The 17,724-nt window shown below is 50.4% G+C and overlaps 2 protein-coding genes across 2 annotated transcripts in view; one reads left to right on the top strand and one right to left on the bottom strand.

Annotated features, from left to right (window-relative positions):
• Window positions 1-7,793: 7,793 nt before the first annotated feature.
• On the top strand, window positions 7,794-11,185 carry FXYD3 (FXYD domain containing ion transport regulator 3). Its single transcript, XM_006867376.1, has 7 exons — window positions 7,794-7,833; window positions 9,580-9,612; window positions 9,708-9,731; window positions 10,503-10,577; window positions 10,655-10,691; window positions 11,007-11,044; window positions 11,166-11,185. The coding sequence occupies exons 1-7, from the start codon at window positions 7,794-7,796 to the stop codon at window positions 11,183-11,185; spliced, it is 267 nt and encodes an 88-aa protein (XP_006867438.1).
• Window positions 11,186-12,706: 1,521 nt separating this feature from the next.
• The window catches only part of LGI4 (leucine-rich repeat LGI family, member 4), a 9,088-nt gene continuing 4,070 nt past the window's right edge, over window positions 12,707-17,724 (bottom strand). The window contains exons 7-9 of the mRNA XM_006867375.1: window positions 14,917-15,081; window positions 14,311-14,816; window positions 12,707-13,021 (exon numbers count right to left, since the gene is read on the bottom strand). Coding sequence (XP_006867437.1) covers window positions 12,707-13,021; window positions 14,311-14,816; window positions 14,917-15,081 — 986 coding nt within the window. The remainder of the gene's footprint in view (window positions 13,022-14,310; window positions 14,817-14,916; window positions 15,082-17,724) is intronic.

The following is a 17,724-nucleotide window of genomic DNA, read 5'->3' as shown; positions in this document are numbered from 1 at the left end:
CAAGTGAATATCTGAGAATAATATTAGCAAATCATGCACTGCAATGTTGCATGCAGTACATATTACTAAGAATAAGATGCAAACAAAAATGGACGACGTAAATGTGGTTCATTGCAACTCAAATATGCCGTAAATTGTGGACTACCTGGTGTGGCTCTGTGGGCTAATGTGCCAGGCTGCAAAGCAGATTGAACTGCAAGGTTGGTGGTTCAAGCTTACCAGATGCTCCTTGGAACCCCTATACAGGGTCGCTATGGGTTGGAATCGACTCAATGGTACTTAACAACAATAGCAATGTACACTTGAAGATAGTGCATTCCATTCCAGCCTCAGGAGGAAATTATGCTTGGCCTAGGTAGGCTACGTCCCATAAACATCTGTGTCTCAGAATGTAAACCTAACTGGTTAAAGATTCAGGTATTGAGGTTGGCAGAGTCGCTGACTGGTGGCCTTGAGATTGAACAGAACCCTTGGGGGTGTTCTATTTGATTTGCATAGCTCTTTTAAAATGCATCAAGTTAACTTGTAGTATTGGGAATTTTGCATAAAGATTCGGATTTCGGACGTCTACGCTGTGGGTTAATGCACCAGACTGCAAAGCCATCTGAACTACAAGGTAGGTGGTTCAAGCTCACCAGTCACTCTTTGGAAACCCTATACAGGGTCGCTATGGGTTGGAACCGACTTGACGGCACTTAACAACAACAACAACTGATAATATATGGAGCTCTGATAGAGTAGCAGTTACAAGTCTGGCTGCTAACCTCACGGTCAGCAGTTTGAAACTACCAGCCGTTCCGCAGGAGAAAGATGAGGCTTTCTGTTCCCATAAAGATTTACAGCGTTGGAAACAGGGTCTATACGAGTTGGAACTGACTCCATAGCACACAACCACCATCACTGATAATGTAACAGCCATTGACTAAAACTGTGTAGAAACTACCCTTTAATTTCTTTAATTAAACTTTTTTATGGTAAAACATTCTCAGGACACAAAATTCAGAAGGTACAAGAGGATATTTAATAAGTAAGTCTTCATTACATCCCATCTTTCAGTCTCCTGGAATTCCCTTGAAGCAACCAAGGGTGCCAATCTCCAAAGACATTTTATTCAGATATAAGCATTGTTGTTGTTGTTAAGTGCTATTGAGTCAGTTCTGACCCATAGCAACCCTGTATAGAGTTTTCAAGGAGCAGCTGGTGGTGAGCTTGAACCACAAACCTTGTGGTTCAAACGACTTTGCAGTCCAGTGCATTAACCCACAGAGCCACACCAGGACTCTAGACACAAGTATAGAAGTATACAAGTATGCATGTGTGTATGGGTGCATTTTCCTTACAAATGGAAGCATAACCCACAATTTCCTGACACCTTACTTTTTTGCCCTTAGTAAGGAGCTCTGGTAGTGTAGTGGGTACGAGTTGGGCTGCTAACTTCATGGTCAGCAGTTGGAAACTCCAGCAGTTCCACAGTAGAGAGATAAAGCTTCCTGCTTCCATAAAGATTTACAGCCTTGGAAACTCTATGCAGGGTTGCTATCAGTCGGAACCGACTCCACAGCACACCACCACCACCACTAAGATATCTGGGAGATATTTCTATATCTATCCACATGGGTTTGTTCCTTTCTTTGTGTTGACTAACCCTTTAGATAAGACAAGAAGTTTCCAGTCTGCCCAGTTACCACTCTGGTAAAATGAGTTCTTTTATGTGACCTTTTGCCTTGGTTCTGTGAAAGAGAGAAAACAGTTTTTGGGTGGTTTTCTCCTGGACCCTGAAGAGATGTTGCCCTTGTTATAGTTACCTTCGTCCTCTGAAGAAACGTGTTGCTTTTGCCCAAGGAAGGAGTCAGTCCTGCTGGCAGAAAATGTCAGTTACTATGCAAATAGGTGGAGTCACTTGTGAGGGGATTGGCTAGTTTAATCCAGAGAGAGGATTGGCTAGTTATTATGCTAATAGGGTGCATAAAATCTGCCCAATAGGAATGTTCCACCTGACTATATAAACAGACATCTTACAGAGGTTGAGAGGGGACCTATCACCAAGAAGATCCTGAAGTACAGTGTGTCTTTTGGACATGGGGTGTCTATGCTGAGAACCTCCTAGACCCCGGAGACAGAGAGTTGTAACACTGGAATGGTAGCAGCAGAACCAGGAGACCACATGATGGCATAATGAGCTTCCTGATGCACAAAGGAAGGCAGATACAGTGATCCCCAATCTCTGGAGTAAAAGAACTGAGTGCTTTGGGGCAAGAGGCTTGCCCTTGGAGTAAAGTGCCTCAGGACATTTGTCAGCAATGCTAAAAGAGCTGAAACAGTTGCCAGACTTGCAGAGACTGAGAGGTAGCCTGTTCCAAAGGGGCTGTGAAGAAGACTGTCCTGAGGGGCCAATCATGACTGAGAAAGAGAGAGCTGTCTGGCATGAAAGAAGGGATGTGCTCTTCACTTTGAGGGAACCTTTCAGACTGCTTGTGTGCTTCTTGACAGTTATCCTGTTCTTGCTACTCCAAGTTAATCCTGATCCTATGTTACTTAATAAATCGTAACTGTGAAATGTGGTCTGAGTTCTAGCTGGCCATTGAAATGAATGATCGAACCCAGCAGAAAAGATGAGTGTACTGTGAAGGTAGCTGGTGTCAGAAATGGTAAAAAGTTTAGAGAGTGGAGGTCAGACATCCTTTGGGCTGATCCTTCCTGAAGTTAGAAGAGGAACAACACGATTGTTACCACATTACACCACTGTGCCTTATAATTTCACACCTGTCCTGCTTCACTCATTCACAATTCCTGCCTGAACCCTTTGGCAAACTCATACAGACTCTGGCACAAATAAATATACGGAAGTCAGAGCAGCCCACCTTCCCACACCAGCTTGTTCTTTGGCTCCTGCAGTTCCTAAATTTCCCAGCAGAGGGAGACACCACTCTACTTCCAAGACCACCAAAGGGGTCTTCTCAGGGCCACTGCATTATTGGAAGTGTCTAGGCAAGAGATGTTACGCGTCCAGCTGCAAAGTCTCCCTTAACTGACCAGGGTCCTTCTCTGCCAGGTGTCCCTCCCTCTGTTTCTATGTCCCCTAGCATCTTCCTCTTTGACTACACTCTATCTCAAGTGTCTTCTCCACTCCCTGTAGGGACTGGTCTCCCTTCATTGAGGGTGAGGGTCTAGGACCTGGGATTGGGAAATTACCTGAGGAGCTTACATTCAGAAAGCAAATGGGTGGGTGAACACTCCCTTCATCCTGCCCTTCCCAGAAGAGAAGTGAGGGGTCTTTACTCCCTGCCCTAGAGTCCTGATTCAGAGAACCTCTTTCCCTGTCCAGTACCACACATTCTCAATTGGACCCCCTCCCTGGCCTGGTTCTGGTGGCCCTCCTACCTACCCCCACACTGACAATGGGGGTTGGTTTGAGGGTCGCCTGAAGTCCAACTGGTAGCCAGCTTAGAACCACCCCTTTCTTGGCCCTATCCCTCCTCGTGACCCCAATCCCTTGCCAGCCATTCAAAGGCGCCTTGTTCTCTGTCCAGCCCCCAGACAAAAGTCCTTCTGTCTAAGGAGGCGGAATTGGGGGGAGGGGGCATCCCAAGGGGGGGGCCACGTGGGGACCTGCAGAGACCCCAGATGGAGAGAATGGCATGAGGGGTGGGGGCAGGGAGGAAGGGGAGGAAGAGGAAGCCTTGCACAGTGCAGAAGACCTTGTGTGGAGTAGGAGGAGGCCCCCCACCCCTCTGCCCCTCCATGGACCCAGGCATCCTGCCATTCTGCTCCCTCTATCCCCAGAAATTTTGGCCTGGGGCTTGGGAGCCAGTTCTGAGTGTCCCCAGGGCCGGGTGGGGTTATGACCAACAACATCCCTCCTAATCCTGCCCTTGTTACTCTTACCACAATCTCCTCTCACAGCCTCAGTCAAAGTAGCATTTTCTGCAGAGCCTTCACAGCAAAAGGTGGCCTAGATGGGGAGTCAACCTCCATAGTGTCCACCAAAGGAGCTCTGGTAGTGTAGCTGTTACGAGCCCGGCTGCTAACCTCATGGTCAGCAATTGGAAACTATCAGTGTTCCGTGGGAGAAAGATGAGGCTTTCTGTTCCTGTAAAGATTTATAGCCTTAGAAACCCTGTGCAGGGTCGCTGTGAGTAGGAACTGAATCCACAACACATCACCACCACCACCACCACCAATCTCTACCATTCCCTTCCTCTAGCATGCCCTCTTTGACCACTTCTGCCATATAGCAACTCTATTAATAGAGACCCCAGAACCTTCCCCCTTTGAGATCCTTTTCTGGGGGAATGAGACTAGAGAAAGCCCCCCTCTCCTAATGTGATGGGTGACTCCCAGCCCGTTTGATTCCCCTCCACCTCATCTAATGCTGCTGGGGCATTAAGAGGGAAAACCGTTTGCCCGGCTTCTGACTGGGAAGGAAGTGGAGCTGTCTCTTTAAGAACAGGAATTGGGTGGGGGTGCCTCAGAGCTACAGGGAGTCTAACTCGTTCTCTACCTGCCCAGGTTTGCTCAGGGCGTGGCAGCTGTGGATAAAGGCAGAGCTCAGGTGCAGCAGGCTGGCTTTCTCTCCTGAACCTCCAACTCAGCCTGCTGAACCCTACAGGTGAGTGACTAGAGACCGCTTCCCTCCAAGCTCATTCGACTTCACTTCCAAACCCCACCATTCCTCTGTCTGGGGGCTGGTTCAGCCAACTGGGCTGAAGATTAGGCCCACAGTGGGGTGGGTAGTGTGGGAAGACGGGTGGTGGACCAAGGGTACCTAGGTAGATTGGAGGTAGCGGGGCGGGCCTGAGGTGTCTAGGTTTCTTGGCGACATATGGTTCCCGGAGACCTCTAGGAGAAGGGGGTGGTGGTTTCCTGGGGTGACTGAAGTGTAGAGATGGTTAGGAGGTGTAGGAAGAGTGTACACCTTTGAAGGCCCGGCCACTGTCATGGGGGAGTAGAGGGGATTGCAATAGTCAGATGGGCAACACAGAACCAGAGCTCTGCTGAGATGGTTCACAGCTTGTGTTAGAACCCAGGGAGGAACAAAGAGAAGTGGACAGGAAATGGGCACCCAGCCACATGGCTGTTCTCCTCTCTTAGCTGTCTCACTGACCAGCAATCAGATCTGGAGTAGTCCCCAGGCCTCTTCAAACAGCAGCCTGAAGGGGTAAGCTGAGGGCAGATGCCCAGACATGCAGCTCCCAGTATTTCTGGAAGAACCTGGGCCCAACACTGCTGTGCATTCCAGTGCACACGCATCAGTGGTCCCCATGCATCAGTGGTCCCCACGCATCAGTGTCTCCTGTGGAATGGGGAAATCTTGCAGGTTCGGAAGAAGCTGGGTTACACATTGGGCTGCTAACCATAAGATCAGCAGCTCGAATCCACCAGCCACTCCTCAGGAGAAAGAAGAGGCTTTCTGCTCTCATAGATTTGTTGTTAAGTGCTGTTGAGTCAGTTCCAAACCATAGAGACCCTGTAGAGGGTTTCCAAGGAGCAGCTGGTGAGCTTGAACCACCGACTTTGCAGTTCAAACGGCTTTGTATTAGCCCACAGCGCCACCCCAGGACTTGGACTCAGAAACCCTACCTAGGACGGTTGTGAGTGGGAACCGACTCGCTGGTAGTAGGTACACGGGGTGGCTTGGAGCATTCATGGAAAGTGGCTTAAGAGCTGAATCTCACAGGATGAGGGAGGATGCAGCATTGACCTGAAGTCACTGGGGTTACAAGTCAATGGAAGCAGTGACCACTACGCAGGGAAATGATAAGGTTGGCTTCATGGATCTGTGGCGATTATAAGAGCGAGGAAATGCAAAGTGCCGAGAAGAACGTGGAGTAACACTCAGAAAGCACTGTCGGTTGTTAGCATTGGTATCATCACAGAGTAGCAGACACCTGGATGGACAGCCCAGCTCCAAACCTGGAACCACACTAGCGGATCTCAAACCTCCATGAGTTCTCCAGTGCCTTAGGAATATTGGTTCTAAATGCCGACAAGCCCTCTTCCTGCAAGAAATGGGTGCTCAAACCAAAGTGGCCACTTGATTCTACACGACAAATGGGAAAGTGGAAAGCCATTGGGGATTTCCAGGACCTGGGGCAGTCGGTCACAGGGAGATGGAGAAGGCTGTTTGAATGTGCCGGAAACAGAAACTCAGGATGAGGACACATTCTCCAGCTGTGGATGGGAGTCTCTGCGGAAACCCAGAAGGGAATGCACAATGGCCTTTTAACTGAGTCTGTGGTCCCCACGGTTAGAGTCGAGGACCCCCTAAAATGATAAGCAGAAGTAAGGTGTTTGAATGATCAATGGGGTTTCTTTGCTGGAAGAGACCTAAGGCTTTGGCTAGAGAGTCACATGGGGTTAGAGACCCAAAGGAGTTTGCAGAAGAAGTAGGAGGAAGAAACACCAAGATGGCTTAGTGATTGGACACTCAGACCTCCCGGATTCCCATCTCGACCCTGAGATCACCATTCCCTCTAAGCAAGTGTTCTGCCACAAGGGGGACCAAAGGGGTGAAAACTGCATGTTTTCATCAAGCACGTGGCATCATCAAGCACGTGGTGAGGCGGAGTGTTAGCTGTGCTATCACAATTATGGGGCCCCAGTGTGGCGCTGCAGATAATGCGCTGGACCTCAAGGTCAGCGGTTCAAACACACCAGCTGCTCCTTAGAAACCCTATCCATGGTCACTATGGGTCGGAACGGACAAGATGGCACTTAACAACGGCATCATAATTATGATATGTTAGGGGCTAGGCAGGGGCCACAGAGACTTAGGGGTTTATCACTGATACACAAGGTGGTAGGAGGAGGGGGCAGATGCTAGGCCAGAGTTAGGAAGGAAATGTGTTCTTTCTGGCCTACCTGGATGAGCTGGGGAAGGACTGGGTGGGATCAGGCGTTGAGGGGAACTAGGCTGGAGCAGGGGTTAGAGCTGGGGCTGAAGAGAAATTTGGACAGGGTCTTGGGTGGGGTGGGGTGGGATATGGGCAGGGGTTGGATTAGGGTGACAGTAGGGCCGGGGGCTATGGTGAGGGCAAGGCCAAGGGCTGAAGTGGGGGCAGAGCCAGGGGCTGGAATGATAGAATCAGGGGTTAGAGGGCTTAAAGCCTGGCTGGAGGTCCGGAGAAGGGGCCTGTCAGGCGCAGGAACAGGGGTCTTGGCCGAAGCTGGGCTGGGAGCTGGCAGCTGTCTTGTTCTTTTCTCCATGTGTCTTCCCCTCCCACCCTCAAAGTCTCCCTTCCTCATGGTCTGTTCTCCTGAGATGCCAGCTCAGGTTCAGACCCTGGCCCAGCCTGAGATCTGCAAAGTCTGGGCAGGGCTGGGCAGGCTCCGAGCTGTCTGTGGGAGACACTCCCAGCCACCTGGGCCTCCTGCCACCTGGCTCCTAACATCCCTTTCCCCCAAACGCCCCAGGCCCTGGCAGTCCCTGAGTGAGAAACAGCTATTGTTGTGCCAGGTTGGTTTAAGCCTCGCTTCCTGGGTGACCCTGGGCACCTGCTCAAAGACTTCATTTCCCATCTGCAAATGGAGGTGACTGTAGGTAGAAGGGCGAGTCACTTAAAGTGATGTTTATATCCAAAATGTTCTTTCTTCTGCTTCCTCATTAGGTCCCACCCAGCCCCCACTTCACTTTTCAACTCCTTATCACTCAGCCCAGCGGGTGTCAAAGCCAAACCCCTGCCCCAGGTGAGCTGTGAACCCCTCAGGTGGGCAGCAGTATTGGAGGGTGGTGTCCCTGGTGGCCCCGCTAAAGCTGGACACTCTTCCTCAGACCCACAGCCCAGCTCACCGACATGCAGGAGGTGGTCCTGAGCCTGCTGGTCCTCTTAGCAGGTGAGTACCCACACCTGGAACTGTCTTTTCTCCTGAATTCCTCAGCTGGGCAGCAGCCAAGCCTTGTGTGTGTCTCTGTTGTTGTTAAGTGCTGTCGAAGTTGGTTCTGAGTCATAACAACCCTATATAAGGTTTCCAAGGAGCGGCTGGTGAGTTTGAACCTCCAACCTTGTGGTTCATACCAACCATATTGCCCAGTGCTTTATCCGACAGCGCCACAGTGTCTAGCTGGGGCTTTCCTGCCTCCTCATTGAGGTGGTGAATGTTAGAATTGTGCCACATGGTAACCTCTAGGGACTCCTTACCGATAGAAAGCCACTATCTACCCCTCCCTTCCGTGTCTTCTGATGACATCAAGCAGGAGGCTCAGCTCAATGTTACTCTTCAACACCGTCTGATGGTGCAGTGGGTTGAGCTTTGAATGTCTAACTGCAAGGTCAGCAGTTTAAGTCCATTAGCCGCTCCTCAGGAGAATGATGAAGCTGTCTGCTCCGCTCATAAAGATGAACCGTCTCAGAAACCCGAGGGCACAGTTCTACCCTGTGCTGTGGGGTCACTGTGAGTTGTAACCAATGCAACTGAAGTGGGTAACTTTATTTTCAGAGGTACCCTGGAGTTTACTGGTTAATACAGCACCTTGACTAAGTTACCAAAACCCTTTGTGTCTCAGCTTCCCAACTGTAAATGCTGTTATTAAGTGATGTTGTTGAGTTTCCAATCATAGGGATCCTGTGTAGTGTTTCCAAGGAGTGCTGGTGAGTTTGAACCACCGACCTCGCGGTCCAGTGCTGTATCCCACAGCATCACACCAGGACTCCAAACACATAGTTCAAAGACAAAGAAGGGGCTCTGTGAGTATAATAATATGAGTAGCACATTGTAGGATAAACACTGGATTGTTAACCCCAAGGTCAGCAGTTCTAACCCACAACCCACCTATACAAGGTCTTTATGAGTCAGAACCAACTTGACAACACTTAACAACAGCATTACCTACTCGAAGAGTCCTTGTGAGGATTTCAACGAGTTAATATTTGAAACACACTTTGAACAGCACCTGGTACGGAGCAAGCACTCTGTGTTTATTTAAATAGAATGAAATAAATGCAAATCTCCCTTTAACAAAGAGAATAGAGCTACGACTCAGATTAAAGGTGAGCCACAACCACCATGTCGTCCAACCAGAATTGGATTCTAATACTTTTGGAGTTCTCTTTGTACCTCCCTTCCAGACTACTGGTATTCCAACCAGGGTGGTGACTTAAAGTTGCATTTTTGAATAAGTTGATTTCAGTATGTATCTCACTAAGTGCATGTAGCTTTATAAACAGTATATTGCTTTCAAGAGGAATGGGGAACAGACCCCAACACTGGTGGGGAGCAGATGTGGACTCATGGAGAGGATGGCTGTGAGAATGATGCATTGGGGAAACAGGGTCCTGGGACTGAAACCATTTGTCATTTTGACCAGAAAAATCCTTCTGTTTCTGCAGAAGGTATTGATTTACTAAGGTGTCTGGAAATATAGGGCCCCAGATTAAATCATATTTCTGGTGGGAAAATGCTGTTGTAATGGACAGCTGTGGACCAAGTGGGGAACTCCACATCTCTGTAATGGGGCACGGGGTCTGTGGCTGGACTTTTGGGAGGTGGGGAGCTGTCCTTCAAGGGACCCACGGCCCTGTTAATGGGCTTTGTTAAAGCCAACATCACCATCTCTCCTCCTTCCCTGATTTTCCTCACCAGGCCTGCCTTCCCTGGACGCCAATGACCCCGAAGGTGAGTCAGACTGGACTTCTCCACCTGCCCAGACCTCTCTCAGGACCACCTTCTGCTGCAGTCTGCATCTCATGGTGTGTTTTCTCTCTTTGCAGATAAAGACAGTCCCTTCTACTATGGTGAGAGCTTGTACCGACCCTCCTCCCCGCCACACAAGGTTGTGTGAGAGCCCCTCACAAGGTTGGATGCGGGGCTGACGTGAGTGAAAGAGTGAGGACCGGGAGGGTCTAGGATTAGAACACGGGATGCTGAACAAGGGATGTTTACCTGGTCTTGGGAGGATTCTCCTCCAGCAAAAGAGGAGCACACAGCAAGTGAAGACCGCTCACAGGAAGCCACTGCTCCGAGAAGGATTGACTTGGGGCAGCTCAGCTGTCTGACCCAAATCTTCTGCATGGCCTCCAGGAGTCGCCTGGTCTGCCCTGACCTCTTGCCTCCCTCACTTCCGCCCACTCCCCCAGCACCCACTCTGTGCATTCACACTAGCATCCATCAGGTCCTCAGACAGGGAGGGCACACTCCCAGCCTCCAGACCTTCGCTCCTGCTGTTCCTTCTGACGACACCCTTTCTTCCATGCTCTGCATGGCTGCTTCCCTCACCTCCTTCAGGTCACTGCTCTGATATGGCCTCCTCAGAACGTCCTCCTCTCACCAAGCTGCCTCTTGGCTTTCTAACCTCGGAAATGGCTTCATTTTCTTTAAGCAACTATCTCTAACCTGACCCTATAGGATATATCTTGTTTGTTGGTGTAGGTACCAGAAGGGCTGGCATTGTTATCTGTTTACTGTATCCCCCATGCCCTACACATTATAGGTACATGAGACAGATTTGTCAAGTGGATGTGGAAGACATAAACTGGTCTAAAGGGTCCCCTCTGGTTTTCTTCTAGACTGGTACAACCTCCGGGTCGGCGGCCTTATCTGCGCAGGGGTTTTGTGTGCCGTAGGCATCATCGTGCTCATGAGTGAGTGTAGGAATGAAAGGGTACCAGAGGGCAGGGTGGTGGCTCCCTTCCCCTGACCATTCCCCTCTCTCCTACAGGTGGCAAATGCAAATGCAAGTTCAGCCAGAAACCCAGGTAAAATGGGTTCCCAAAGAGCCTGTCCCATGCTGGACAGGGGTGAAAGAGTTAAATCTTGCAGCAAGAGAATCGGACTTTAGGCCCTGCCCTGAGGAATTCTTGCCACTAAGATTTTTCCATGTTTATTTCATAGTTAATAATAATAATCCCCAGATGGGTTTAAATCCTGAAATGCTTTGGCCCTTGGGATTATACTCTTTTACCATGGAGAAATAGTCAGAAGGGCACGTCTGGGCAAGTTGGGCATCCTCTAGCCCTGAGGAAAAGGGCAAATTGGGTTGGATACAGATCGCATCACTTTTGTTTCCCTAGTCACCGTGCAGGCGAAGTCCCACCTCTCATCACTCCAGGTAAGACAGGGGACAGAACAGGGCTGAACAGAACGGAATGTGTGTGCATGCATGTGCATGTTGGGAGTGGGTAGGAGGAACACTATCCACCCACACACCCTGACCTCATCATCTTTCCCAGGATCTGCCCACAACTGCTGAGGACAGACTAGCCGAGGGAACGCAAAGGGCCTTCCTCTTCCCCAGTTCCTGGCTCTGCACGTTCCTCTGACTGATTCAAGGGCTGGAATTACACAATGAGCCTCTCCCTCTTCTCCTCAGACTGCATGCAAGGGTCTTATCATACCTCTCATTGGAGGGGATCTCTTTATTCAGTTTTTAATCAAAAAATAATCTCGCCCCCTGTACAAACGGTCTTGAGACTCCGTAAGTGTGCATTGAGGGCTGAGAGAAGGTGGACTCACAGTGAGCGCAGGCTGAAATGGAAGCCAGCAGCTGAATCTCTTTATTGGGAAAAACCAAAGACCTGCCTCTTTGTGGTCTGGTAGGTGGTAAGGGGTACACCTCCCAGGTCATGGGAGTCATATATGCAATTGAAATTTTTCCAATAGCCAAAGAAGGATCTAATCAGATGGGACTCTGGGACATTTCACCCTGCCATGTTACAAACATCCAAATGTTAAATAAGACTCTATGTCCTCACTCTCAACTCTGAGACCCCACTTTTTATAAAAGACCTTTCCAAATGTTCCTGTGAGGCCTTTAAATAACTCCCACCATAACCCCCAAGAACATCTAATGACCACAAAGCGTGATATCTTCCAACGAGCCTCAGACTCCTCTGAGACCCCCCTAACTCTCAATAAAAGAAAAGAAAAGAAAAGAAAAAAAAAAAAACCAAACCCATTGCCATCGACTCAACTTCAACTCATAGCGACTCTGTATGGGGTTTCTGAGGCTGTAAATCTTTGTGGGAGCAGCAAACCTCATCTTTCTCCTTTTGAGTGGCTGGTGAGTTTAAACTGCTGACCTGGTGTTTAGCAGTCCAGAGGTTATCCTACAGCAGCCAATAAGACAGTGAGGTGGGTGTACGTCATGTTTATTAAGCTCATACACTTTCTGTCTTCATCCTTGGCTCCACTTGGGGAGGTAACCCAAACTCCCCACAATACTGCGTCCTTTCCTGCCTTTCCCCTCTCCCTCAGAGCATGCACAAGAGAGAAGGCACAAGTGGGCAAGCACGCACAGGCTGCAGAGGGAGTTCTGAAGCCGGGCAGGGAAAACTGCCCAGTTACTGATGACTTCATGGAGAAAGGTGCTAAAAACTATTGGCCAGATTGAGTTTAGAGGGAATGGGAATGTTGTCTCTTCTTCAATTTAGAGTTGGGGATGGTGCAGTCAGATTAGAGGAATTTGTAGGGCTCGTGGATCTCAGCACTTACTCCCACTTCGTTCAGTGGCCCAGCCTCAGCCTCCAAGTCACCTTGGTGGAAGCAGCTGAGCCCAGCACAGACTGGAAGGACAGCTTTGAAGGTCCCAGAGGCTGGGCCTTCCATTTCCTTCAGTGGACCTAGATCCTCCAAGAAGTTCACCTGTGACTGGTGAACTTGGCGTGTGGTCAGCGTCTCACAGAACCTGCCATCACCCCAAGTTAGGACAGGGGACCAGTAAAGGGGACATCCAGAGGTCTAGGACGCGTACCCCAGTCCCCCAGCTGTGGTATTAGGCACTGAGGTCTAACTCACGAATCTGGTAGATCTGCGTGGGGCCCTTGAAGCAGGCAGCGAAGAGAAAGTGTTTGCCAACCATTGCGACGTGGGCAAAGGCTCGGGGGGCCACCAAGGCTGGGGGTCCCAGCTCCTGCAGTGGCTCCAGAAGCCTTTTGTCGGGCTCGAGAAGGAAGACGTGAGTGAAGGCAAAGTCGCTGCCCAAAATAGCCAGCTGGTCCCTGGCGATCCGCAGAGGTTGGAAGACATGGGCGCCACGTGAAGGTAGCTGTTGAAGCAGGCGAAATATGGAGCCGTCCCAGCGCATGACCTGTGGGGGCAATCACTAGTTAGGACTGGGGGGTCTCAGAAGAGCCAGGCTGCCCGTAGCCCTCCAGGGTCTGCAAGACTGGGAACCGCTTGGAAATAGAAGGCTTGTGGGTCCCCAGATTCTTGCAACTTTCTTATCTTTGGAAATATGTTGCTTAGGCCACAAATGTTGGGGTTGCTCTTGAGGGCCTTGTTTTCCCCCCACCCCCCCAAAACCTCACATAGAATCAGTGAGCAAATCCTATCAGTTTACCGACAATAGCTATACAAGGGGGCTTCAAAAAGCTTATGGAGAAATGAAATGGAAAGGTAATGGAATTTCCCCATAGACTTTTTGAAGCCCACTTACCTTTCTCCTACTTCCATTGTTTGCCCCCTGGCTTAGCACCAGCTCTCTCAGACCTGGGCCGTTGAAGCAGCCTGCTGTCTCCCTGGTCTCCCTGCCCCACCCCCACAGTCTGTTCTCCATAAAGAAACCCTCCCTGTGAGGTGAGCACCTGAGTCAGCTCAGATCTCTCCCCTGGCTTTTGGTAAAAACACAAATCCTTACTGGGACCCTAAGGACTGGAGTGTTTAAGAAACAGAGAGAAGGGAATATAGGACAGAGGACATGGAGTGATGGGACGTGATGGAGGCAGGGTGGTGGTGGTGGTAGTGTGGCCATTGAATTGGTTCTGGCAGTGTGTAGGGTGTCCAAGGCTGTAAACCTTTACAGGAGCAGTAAGTCCCATGTTTCTCCCACGGAGAGGCTGGTGTTAAGTGCTGTGGAGTCGGTTCTGACTCACAGTGACCCTGTATAGGGTTTCCAAGGGGCGGCTGGTGAGTTTGAACCACTGACCTTGTGGTTCAAACCGACCTTGTGGTCTAGTGCTTTATCCCACAGCGCCTCACCAGGACTCCCACGGAGAGGCTATTGGATTAGAAATTGCTGACCTTGTGGTTAGCAGCCCAACTGGTAACCCACCAGTGTTACTTAGAGGCAGGGTGGGAATAGCTTCACACCAGCCTCAGTCTCCAAGGGCTTTGCATCTCAGGGTAGGGATGTGAGTGGTTGTTAATTTCAGAGTCAAAGTTTGGGGAGTAGAATCTGATGGGGAGATACTTAGTGAGCTGTCCCAGTCTTAGAGTCAGAGTTGAAAGTTCAGCATGTGAGGTAGGGCCAGACAGAGGCCAGCGTGTAAGGTGGGCTCAGTGTGAGAAAGCAGCTCTGGAGGGTGGTCAGTGCTACACCTCCTACATGGCGGCGTGTGCACCCCTCTGCCTGTGCGGCCCTGCTAGGACAAGCCTCACCATGGAGTCCCCAATGTAACGCGTCAGGCACAGGAACACATCCCCGCCAGCCTGGAAGTGGCGTGTAGCATAGACGTCCTCGGCCTCAGGGATATCCGTGCGCCTCTCAAAGCGGCCGCCCACCCAATGGAAAAGCACAGGCCTTTGTGACATGGAGGCCAGCAGCAGGTGGGGCCGTCCATCCAGCTCCAGGGCCTCGGCGTCTGTGTCCCGATGCCAGGCGTGCAGGCTCTGACGCGGGTAAAAGCCGGACCCCTCACGGCACAGCAGCGTGGTGGTGCCCGCCTTGGAGGCATCGGCCACCACGAAGCAGGGCTGCCCATCCAGCCAGAGCAGTTCAGCATCATTGGGTCGCAACAGCTGCCGCGGGGCCAGTGCCTGTGTCAGGGCCAGGCGCAGGCCGGGGCTGGGCTGGACCCACAGTTGCGAACCTCCCCACAGGCGGGCGGCCAGCACAAAGAGGCGCAGACCCAACACCAGCGGCTTGCAGGACACCACCGAGGGCGCTGGGGGGTAGGGAAGGCAGGAAGGCAGGTCAGGCTGGCCCAGTAGGGTCTGGGTGCCAGGAGAGCAGGCGAGAGGAGAGAAAGGCAGAAGGGGTCTCACCAGACAGCTCCTCCTTGGGTTGGAAGCGCTGTAGACTGTAGTCCCAAGTAAGGACCAGGCAGCGACCCGCAAAAGGCTGGGCTAGGACGATGTGGGGTTCCCTCTGGTAGAAGAAGGTCTCCACCCCCAGCGCAGACTCCCCGACAGTCTGGAACCAGGACAGCTCTGGGGGTGGCAGGAGAGAGTCAGGCAGGCTGGGCCGGTGTGTGTGTGTGTGTGTGTGTGTGTGTGTGTGTGTGTGTGAACCCTCATCACTGAGCCTCAGTTTACACATCTCTGAAATGGGGGCACTGTGTCATGGTGCTCACCTCACAAGGACATGAAACAGAATCTTAACTACAGATGTACGAACTCACAGCGCACGGTCATTATTTTTCTAAACCACATGGCATCACCAAACTAATAGTTTATAAACAGCCCACATATGAGTTCATTTACCATCACAGCATCCCTGTGGGGTACATTCTGTTAGCGTGTCCACATTACAGATAAGCTTAAGTAGCAGAGGCAGCCAGCCCACGGTCTACCAAAATCCATCCTTCCCATCTTCTGCAAAAGAGATTTGGGCTGGGGACAAGGCTGTCCCGCTAGAGGCAGCGTCTCCCAGTTATCCCCCGGAAGTTGGAAATGAGGAGGTTGAGACTGGGTTCTCAGTGAAACGCGAGTGGGAAGTGATGGGTATAAAGCTCATCTTGCTTGCTCAATATAGCATGGTTTGCTCTGGACTTTCTTTCTTTCTTTCCTCTTCTTCCCATGAGCTGGCAACCCAATTTCTTCCACAAAAACCAGGACAGTGCCCAGCAGGCTGTCCCTCCCACCTGAATGCTCACCTGAGACCCTCTGTCTTGTTTACTTCACAGTCTTTTGAGCCTCACTGTAAGAGCCGCTTAACCTTAAAAGTAACATACACCAAGGTTGCTGAGCTTTAGTGGTGGGTGCGGGCTGCTGACTCTAGGCTCACAATATACCACTCTACCTACCAGGCCTTGTTCTAGGCATCAGGTTTGAAGCAGTGAGCTTCACCCAAAAGGCGGTCTATTAAAAAGGCCCATCAAATCATGTCATCTGACCCTGCTCAAAACCCTCCTTAACTTTCCACAGTCCTTAAACTAAAGTCCACTCTCCTCCCTGTGGCTTTTACGGCCTGTCAGCCTCCAACCTCATCTGTGTTCTTCATCAAGCCACACTTACCTTTGCCTGTTCTTCAAACAGGAAAAGCCCTGCTACCTCAGGGCCTTTGCACATGTTGTTCCCTCTCTCTGGAGTGCCATTCCCTCTGTTCTTCATTTAGCAAGTCAAGATCTAATGCCACCTCTTCAGAGAAACTTTCTCTGATCCACCGTGTAAGTAAGAAACACCCTCCTCTGTTAACCTCCTTCATTATTCTGTGTATCACATTTGGTGGCATCAATTTATTAATGTAATGTCTTACTTAATGCCTTTCTCTCCTCATTCCCAGGACTACAAGTCCCATGAGGCCAGGGCCCAGGCTACCACAGTGTCCTCAGTTACCTTACACAGGGCTGGGCACAGAGTGGACTTCAGTGAATATTTGTTGAATAAATGAATATTGAGTCGCCCCTAAGTGAAATCCTCTTGTTCTATGAGTTATGTTGCTGTTGTTAAGTGCTGAGACCCTGCAGAGGGTTTCAAAGGAGTGGCTGGTGAGTTTGAACCACTGACCTTGTGGTTAGCAGTTCAGTGCTTATCCTGCAACGCCACACCAGGACTCCAAAATTAATGTCTTATACATTGCAACCCTGTACAGGATTTCCAAGGCAGTAAATCTTTACAAGGGCAGAAAATCTCATCTTTCTCTCACGGAACAGCTGGTAGATTCAAACTGACCTTGTGGTTGGCAGCCCAACTCATAACCCACTGTGCCACCAGGGTCCCCTTGCTTGTTGTTGTTGTTAAGTATCACTGAGTTAGTTCCAACTCATAGTGACCCTGTATAGGGTTTCCAAGGAGTGGCTGGTGGGCTTGAACTGCCAACCTTATATTAAGGTAATAATATTACTGATAAACTCACTGTCATCAAGTCTATTCTGGCTCATAGCAACCCTGTATAGGGTTTCCAAGCCTGTAAATCTTTACAGAAACACAAAGCCTTATCTTTCTTCCACTGAGTGGCTGGTGGGTTTGAACTGCCTACCTCCTGGTTAGCAATCCAGTGCTTATCCTACAGCAACTAGGATAATGCTTATCCTTGTTGTTGTTGTTGTTGTTAAGTGCAGTTGAGTTGGTTTTGACTCATCGCGACCATGAGTAGTGTTTCCAAGAGCCGTTGGTGGGTTTGAATCGCCGACCTTGTGGTTAACTGTCCAGTGCTGATCCCACAGGGTTACACCAGGACTTCAAGATTAGTAGTAACAGTTGTTATTAAGTGCCATTGAGTCGGTTGTGACCCATAGCGACCCTGTATAGGGTTTCTGAGGAGCGACTGGTGAGCTTGAACTGCTGATCTTACGGTTCACACTGACTTTGCAGTCCAGCGCATGAACCCCCAACACCACGCCAGGACTCCACCAATATTATTAGTAACATCCATTTACTAGAGCCCTCAAGTTTGAACTCAAATGTCTCCTCCTTCAGGAAATCCTTGCTGGCTCTCCAGCTGAGCCCCCACAGTTCCCTAGGCGTCCCCCATGCCTCCCCCATCCCAGCCCTCATCATTCTGGGCTCATGTCCCCCTCCGTCAAGGCTCAGTGAGGGCTCAGTGAGGAGACTGAGGCCTGTCTTCATCATCGCTGGCGTCCCAGCATGCCCTGGGCTCATGTCCCCCTCCGTCAAGGCTCAGTGAGGGCT

Source organism: Chrysochloris asiatica, unplaced genomic scaffold (genome assembly GCF_000296735.1).
Source record: "Chrysochloris asiatica unplaced genomic scaffold, ChrAsi1.0 scaffold00104, whole genome shotgun sequence".
Classification (NCBI taxonomy): Eukaryota; Metazoa; Chordata; class Mammalia; order Afrosoricida; family Chrysochloridae; genus Chrysochloris; species Chrysochloris asiatica.
The sequence above is the reverse complement of the archived record's forward strand: the minus strand, read 5'-3'. Positions and strand labels throughout refer to the sequence as shown.